Below are 7,772 nucleotides of genomic sequence, written 5' to 3'. Positions count from 1 at the left end.
GGTTCCTGGGGACGTTTTGGGGTTTGGGGTGTTTTGGGATTTATGGGGACATTTACTGGGGGGTCTGGGGGGGTTCTGGGGTTTGGGGTGTTTTGGGGTTTATGGGGACATTTATTGGGGGTTCTGGGGGGGGGTTGGGGTGTTTTGGGGTATATGGGGACATTTATTGGGGGTTCCTGGGGGGGTTTTGGGGTTTGGGGTGTTTTGGGGTTTATGGGGACATTTACTGGGGGGTCTGGGGGCTTTTTGGGTTTGGGGTGTTTTGGGGGGGTTCCATTCGCGGGGCTCCCTCGGGCTCTTTCCCGGGGTGCCCCCACGGTTTCGGGGTGTCCCCCCCTGTCCCCCCCAGCCCGTCCCGCCCCCCCCGGGCCGCCCCCCCCCGAGGGTCCCTGTGACTTCTGCGCCGGGGGACAAAGACCCCGCGGGAGCGAGGAGCTGATCAGCTGTGCCGACTGCGGCAGGGCTGGTGAGGGATGGGGGGACACGGGGGGGGACATGGGGACAGGGGGGGACACAGGGACACAGCCCCCGAGGAGCTGATCAGCTGTGCCGACTGCGGCAGGGCTGGTGAGGGATGGGGGGGGACATTGGGGGGACATTGGGGGGACATTGGGGGGACATGGGGGGGACATGGGGGGGACACAGGGACATTGGGGGGGACATGGGGACAAAGGGACATTGGGGGGTCACAGGGACACGGGGGGGACACAGAGACACAACCCCCGAGGAGCTGATCAGCTGTGCCGACTGCGGGAGGGCTGGTGAGGGACAGGGGGGGACACGGGGGGGGACATTGGGGACATGGGGGGACAGGGGGACATGGGAGGTCACATAGGGGGACACAGGGACATGGGGGGACGGGGGGGGTCACACAGGGGGACACAGGGACATGGGGGGACAGGGGGGGTCACAGGGACATGGGGGGATATGGAGGGGACACGGGGACATGACGGGGACATGGGACATGTGGGGGACATGAGGGGGACACGGGGGGATACAGGGACATGGAGGGTCACAGGGGGACACAGGGACATGGGGGGACATGGGGGGGACACAAAGAGGCCACGGGGAGATGGGGGGGGTCACAGGGACTCTGTCTGTGTTTGGGGGGATGGGCCCTGTGTGTGCCGGGGGGGTCCCAGCTGCTGGGGGGGGGTCCCTGTTGGTGCCGGGGGGTCCATGCCGGGGGTCCGTGCCGGTTGGGGGTCCGCGCCGGTTTGGGGGTCCCTGTTGGTGCCGGGGGGGTCCCTGTCGGTTTGGGGGGTCCGTGCCGGTCTAGGGGGTCCGTGCCGGTCTGGGGGGTCCGTGCCGGGGGGGTCGGTTTGGGGGTCGCGCTGAGGCCGCGGTGCCCCCCAGGCCACCCGTCGTGCCTGCAGTTCACGCTGGCCATGGCGGCGGCGGCGCGGACCTACCGCTGGCAGTGCATCGAGTGCAAGTCCTGCAGCCTCTGCGGCACCGCCGAGAACGACGTGAGACCCCCGGGACCCCCCACCCACCGAACCCCCCCGACACAGCCCCGAAACCCCACTGAGACCCCCGGGACCCCCGACACACCGAGCCCCCGACACAGCCCCTGAGCCCCACTGAGACCCCCGGACCCCCCACCCACCGAACCCCCCTGACACAGCCCCTGAGCCCCCGGGACCCCCGGGACCCCCCACCCATCGAACCCCCGACACAGCCCCTGAGCCCCACTGAGACCCCCGACACAGCCCCTGAGCCCCACTGACCCCCCGGACCCACCGAGCCCCCAAACACAGCCCCTGAGCCCCACTGACCCCCCAACACAGCCCCTGAGCCCCACTGAGACCCCCGGCACCCCCCACCCACGGAACCCCCGACACAGCCCCTGAGACCCACTGAGACCCCCCGACCCACCGAACCTCCAAACACAGCCCCTGAGCCCCACTGACCCCCCAACACAGCCCCGAAACCCCACTGAGACCCCCGGCACCCCCGACCCATCGAACCCCCGACACAGCCCCTGAGCCCCACTGAGACCCCCGGGACCCTCGACACAACGAGCCCCCAAACACAGCCCCTGAGCCCCACTGACCCCCCAACACAGCCCCAAAACCCCACTGACTCCCCCAGCACCCCCCACCCACCGAGCCCCCGACACAGCCCCGAAACCCCACTGACTCCCCAGACCCACCGACCCCCCAACACAGCCCCTAAACCCCACTGACCCCTCAAACCCACCCCCTGAAACCACCGCGACCCCTCCCTGCGGAACGGCCCCGACCCCCCAAACCCACCCCCTAAACCCCCCCGACCCCGCAACCCACCCCCGAACCCCCCCGGCCCCCCTGCAGAACGGCCCCGGCCCCCCAACCCACCCCCCGACCCTCACTGACCCCAAACCCACCCTCCAAACCTCACTGACTCCAAACCCACCCTCCAAATCCCCCCCGACCCCCAAACCTGCCCCCAAAACCACCCCGACCCCCCAGATCCCTCTGACCCCCAAACCCACCCCCTGGAACCTCCCAGACCCCCAAACCCACCCCCCAAACCCCACTGACCCCCCAAACCCACCCCCTGAGACCCCCCCGACCCCCCTCCAGACCCCTCTGACCCCCCGGAACCCCCCACAGAACGGCCCCGACCCCCCAAACCCCACTGACCCCAAACCCACCCCCTGAAACCGTCCTGACCCCAACCCCACCCCCCAAAGCCCCCCGACCCCCCAAACCGGCCCCCCCGACCCCTTAACCCCCCATCTGCCCCCAGACCCCCCCAATTCCCCAAGAACCCCCCAAACCCACGAGGAATCCCCAAAAACCCAAAAGGACCCCCCAAAACCCCCCTGGGAAAGCCCCAAATCCCAAAGGAACCCCCAAAACCCCTCGGGACCCCCCAACTCCTCTGAGAACCCCCCTAAAACCTCTCAGTGACCCCCTAAATCCTCCAGGGACCCCCCAAACCCCCGTTTGGGAAACACCAAAACCCCCCCCGGGACCCCCAAAACCCCCTCGGGACCCTCCAACCCTCTCCCGGGACCCCCTAAAACCCCTCCAGTGACCCCCCAAATCCCCACGAACCCCCCAAATCCCCCCTGGGACCCCCAAAACCCCCTCGGGACCCTCCAACCTTCTCCCAGGGACTCCCCCAAACCCCTCCAGTGACCCCCCAAATCCCCATGAACCCCTCAAACCCCCCCCGGGACCCCCAAAACCCCTCCAGTGACCCCCCAAATCCCCACGAACCCCCAAATCCCCCCCGGGGACACCCCCCAAACCCCCTGAGAATCCCCCCAAAGTGCCAAAGGGACCCTCCAGACCCCTCGAGAATCCCCCCAAACCCCTCACTGATCCCCTAAAAGCCCCCAAATCCCTCCAGTGACCTCCCAACCCCCCCGGGGATCCCCCAAACCCCCTGGGGACCCCCCAAAGCCCCCGAGGACCCCCCAAAATCTCCCCAGGGATCCCCTAAAAGCCCCAAAATCCCTCTGGGGACCCCCCGAACACCCCCTGGGAAACCCCCAAACGCCAAAGGAACCCCCCAAATCCCACCCATGGACCCCCCCGATCCCCCAGGGACCCCCCAAATCCCCTGAGGATCCCCCCAAACCCCAAAGGAACCCCCCAAATCCCACCCAGGGACCCCCCCGATCCCCCAGGGACCCCCCAAACCCCCTGAGGATCCCCCCGAACCCCTCAGGGCCCCCCCCAAATCCCACCCAGGGACCCCCCAACCCGCTGAGGATCCCCCCAAACCCCCTGAGGATCCCCCCAAACGCCAAAGGAACCCCCCAGATCCCACCCATGGACCCCCCCGGATCCCCCAGGGACCCCCCAAACCCCCTGAGGATCCCCCCAAAGTCCCTGAGGATCCCCCCGAACCCCTCAGGGTCCCCCCCAAATCCCACCCAGGGACCCCCCAAAGCCCCTGAGGATCCCCCCAAACCCCCTGAGGATCCCCCCGAACCCCCCAGGGCCCCCTAAAAGCCCCCCACCCCCCCGTGCCCCCCAGGAGCAGCTGCTGTTCTGTGACGACTGTGACCGGGGGTACCACATGTACTGCCTCAGCCCCCCCATGCAGGAGCCCCCCGAAGGTGCCCCCGGGGGTCTGGGGGGATTTGGGGGCTGGGAGGGGGAATTTGGGGGGATTTGGGGGGCTGGGAGGGGGAATTTAGGGGGATTTGGGGGGCTGGGAGGGGGAATTTGGGGGTCCCGGGGGGATTTGGGGGCTGGGAGGGGGAATTTGGGGGGATTTGGGGGTCCGGGGGTGGAATTTGGGGGTCCCTGAGGGGGATTTGGGGGGATTCGAGGGGCTGGGAGGGGGAATTTCGGGGTTCCTGGGGGGGATTTGGGGGCCCGGGGGGGAATTTGGGGGTCATGAGGGGGGGATTTAGGGAAATTCGGGGGGATTTGGGGGGCTGGGGGAGGAAATTTCGGGGGATTTGGGGGGATTTGAGGGGCTGGGAGGGGGAGTCTGGGGATCCCGAGGGAAATCCGGGGGGATTTGGGGGGCTGGGAGGGGGAATTTGGGGGTCCCAGGGGGGGATTTGGGGGGATTTGAGGGGCTGGGCGGGGGGATCTGGGGGTCCCGAGGGAAATCTGGGGGGATTTGGGGGGCTGGGAGGGGAAATTTCGGGGTCCCTGGGGGGGATTTGGGGGTCCGGGGGCGGAATTTGGGGGTCCCTGGGGGGGGATTTGGGGGGATTTGAGGGGCTGGGAGGGGGAATTTGGGGGTCCCAGGGGGGGATTTGGGGGCTGGGAGGGGATTTGGGGGCTGTGGAGGAGGGAAGTGGAGGGAATTTGGGGGCATTTGGGGGTCCCGGGGGGGATTTGGGGGATTTGGGGGCTGGGAGGGGGAATTTTGGGGTCCCGGGGGGGATTTGGGGGGATTTGGGGGACTGGGAGGGGGAATTTCGGGGTTCCTGGGGGGGATTTGGGGGTCCGAGGGGGGATTTGGGGGGTCATGGAGGAGGGAAGTGGGGGGAATTTGGGGGCATTTGGGGGTCCCGGGGGGGATTTGGAGGGATTTGGGGGTCATGGGGGGGAATTGGGGGGATTTGGGGGTCCCGGGGGGGATTTGGGGAAATTTGGGCAGCTGGGGGGTGGGATTTGGGGGAATTCGGGGGGATTTGGGGGTCCGGGAGGGGGACTGGGGGGGCTGAGAGGGGGAATTTGGGGGTGCCGGGGGAAATTCGGGGGGATTTGGGGGAGATTTGAGGGTCATGGGGGGGATGGGGGGATTTGGAGGACATCCGGGGGGATTTGGGGGCTGGGAGGGGCAATTTGGGGGTCCTGGGGAAGATTTGGGGGGCTGGGAGGGGGAATTTGGGGGTCCCGGGGGAAATTCGGAGGGATTTGGGGGCTGGGGGGGAATTTGGGGCATCTGGGGGGATTTGGGGGTCATGGGGGAGGGAATTGGGGGGATTTGGGAGGATTTGGGGGTCATGGGGGGGGAATTTGGGGATCCCTGGGGGGGATTTGGGGGGCTGAGGGGGGGATTTGGGGGTCCGGGGGGGGGAATTTGAGGGTCACGAGGGGGGGATTTAGGGAAATTCGGGGGGATTTGGGGGGCTGGGGGGGGGAATTTGGGGGTCCCGGGAGAAATCTGGGGGATTTGGGTGTCATGAGGGGCGATTTGGGGGTTCCGGGGGGGATTTGGAGGGCTGGGGGGGGGGAAATTTGGGGGTCTCCGGGGAAGTCTCAGGGGATTTGGGGGCTGGGAGGGGGAATTGGGGGGGTTTGGGGGTCCCAGGGGGGGATTTGGGGATCATGGGGGGGATTGGGGGCTGGGAGGGGCAATTTGGGGGTGCCCGGGGAGAATTAGGGGGGATTTTGGGTGCTGGGGGGGGGAATCTGGGGGTCTCAGGGGAAATCTGGGGAATCTGAGGGGATTTGAGGGTCCTGGGTGGGGGATTTGGGGGGGCTGGGGGGGAAATTTGGGGATAGTGGGGGAAATTCGAGGGGATTTGGGGGGCCAGGAGGGGGAATTTGGGGGGATTTGGGAGTCCTGAGGGGGGGATTTGGAGGTCCCGGGGGGGGGATTTGGGGGTCCGGGGGGGGGGGAATTTGGGGATCCCGGGGGGGGGATTTGGGGGGTCCGGGGGGGGTGGAATTTGGGATCTCGGGGGGATTTGGGGATCCTGTCGGGGGGATTTGGGTCTGGAGGGGGATCAGGGTTTGGGGGGAGGGTCTCCCGAGTTTTGGGGTCCCGGGGGGTTCTTGGGGGGGAGGAATCAGAGATTTAGGGGGGGGTCCCCCGAGTTTTGGGGGTCCGGGGGGGGGTTTGGGGGTCTTGGGGGGGATTTAGGGGAATTTGGGGATCCCAGGGGGGGAAATTTCAGGGTCCGAGGGGGATTTTTGGGGATCCTGGAGGGGAATCTGGGGGGTCTGAGGGGGGATTTGGAGGTCCCCGGGGGGAGATTTGGGGATCCCGGGGGGGATTTGGGGGGAGGGTCCCCGAGTTTTGGAGTTTGGGGGATCCAGGAAAGGTTGTGGATTTGAGGAGGGGGGCCGGAATTTGGGGGGGCCCGGGGGGGGGGGGTTTGGGGGGTGGGTCCCCCGACTCCGGGGGTCCCGGGGGGGTTCGGGGGGGGTGTCGGTGATTTTGGGGGGGTCAGAGATTTGGGGGGTCGGCTCCCCCGAGTTTTGGGGTTTTGGGGGGGTCCGGGGGGGTCAGGGGTTTGGGGGGGTCCCGGGGGTGTTCTGGGGGGTGTCGGTGATTTTGGGGGGTGTCAGAGATTTGGGGGAGGAGGGTCCCCGAGTTTTGGGGTTTCAGTGGGTCCGGGGGGGGGGTCAGGGGTTTGGGGGAGGGTCCCCCGAATCCGGGGGTCCCGGGGGGTTCTGGGGAGTGTCGGTGATTTCGGGGGGGTCCCGGGTTGGTCCCGGGGGGTGTCGGTGATTTTGGGGGGTCCCGGGGGGGTTCTGGGGGGTGTCGGTGATTTTGGGGGGGTCCCGGGTTGGTCCCGGGGGGTGTCGGTGATTTTGGGGGGTCCCGGGGGGGTTCTGGGGGGTGTCGGTGATTTTGGGGGGTCCCGGGTTGGTCCGGGGGGTGTCGGTGATTTTGGGGGGTCCCGGGTGTGTCCCGGGGGGGTGTCGGTGATTTTGGGGGGGTCCCGGGTTGGTCCGGGGGGGTGTCGGTGATTTCGGGGGGGTCCCGGGTTGGTCCGGGGGGGTGTCGGTGATTTTGGGGGGTCCCGGGTGTGTCCCGGGGGGTGTCGGTGATTTGGGGGGTCCCCCCTGACCCCCCCGTGCCCCCCCAGGCAGCTGGAGCTGCCACCTCTGCCTGCGGCAGCTGAAGGAAAAGGCCTCGGCCTTCATCACCCTCACTTAGGGGGGGCCGGGGGACCCCCAGAACACCCCCCCGCCCCCCCCGGCCCCCCCCCGCGCCAAAACCCCCCCGACCCCCCCCCAAATCCGACCAAAAGCCATAAAAGAGCTGTGGGGGGGGAGGGGAGGGGAGGGGGAGGGGGGAGGGGAAGGGGGGGATTTTGGGGTGCAAAGGGGGGCGAAGTGTTGCATGATGGGAAAAGGGGGGGCCCCCCCCCGTGTGCTCCCCCCGCCCCGCCCCCCCCGGGGGTGGGAGGGGGTTTTTGGGGGGTTTTGGGGGGGTGGTCGCCCCTCCCCCCCCGGGCTGTGGTGGGTTCGTGTTGTAAAGGGGGGGGGCGGGGGGGGCGGGGGGGGTTGGGGGATTTTGGGGTCCCCCCCTCGCCCCCCCCCTCGTGTCGTGGTTGGTTCTGTGCCGTGGTGTCCGTGCAGTAAATTTGGGGTGTGTCCCCCCCCGAAATGGCGTGTGAGACCCCCTGGACCCCC

General features: G+C 68.0%; 1 protein-coding gene across 1 annotated transcript; it reads left to right on the top strand.

Moving 5' to 3' along the window:
- Nucleotides 1-352: 352 nt before the first annotated feature.
- LOC127462509 (zinc finger protein neuro-d4-like) lies at nucleotides 353-7,393 on the top strand. The gene is made up of 4 exons (XM_051771155.1): nucleotides 353-466; nucleotides 1,357-1,469; nucleotides 3,976-4,057; nucleotides 7,223-7,393. The coding sequence occupies exons 2-4, from the start codon at nucleotides 1,389-1,391 to the stop codon at nucleotides 7,291-7,293; spliced, it is 234 nt and encodes a 77-aa protein (XP_051627115.1). The 5' UTR covers nucleotides 353-466; nucleotides 1,357-1,388; the 3' UTR covers nucleotides 7,294-7,393.
- Nucleotides 7,394-7,772: the final 379 nt, after the last annotated feature.

This window comes from Manacus candei, unplaced genomic scaffold (genome assembly GCF_025592945.1).
Source record: "Manacus candei isolate 608988 ecotype Guabito, Panama unplaced genomic scaffold, ASM2559294v1 h1tg000129l, whole genome shotgun sequence".
In the NCBI taxonomy this organism is placed as follows: Eukaryota; Metazoa; Chordata; class Aves; order Passeriformes; family Pipridae; genus Manacus; species Manacus candei.
The sequence above is the reverse complement of the archived record's forward strand: the minus strand, read 5'-3'. Positions and strand labels throughout refer to the sequence as shown.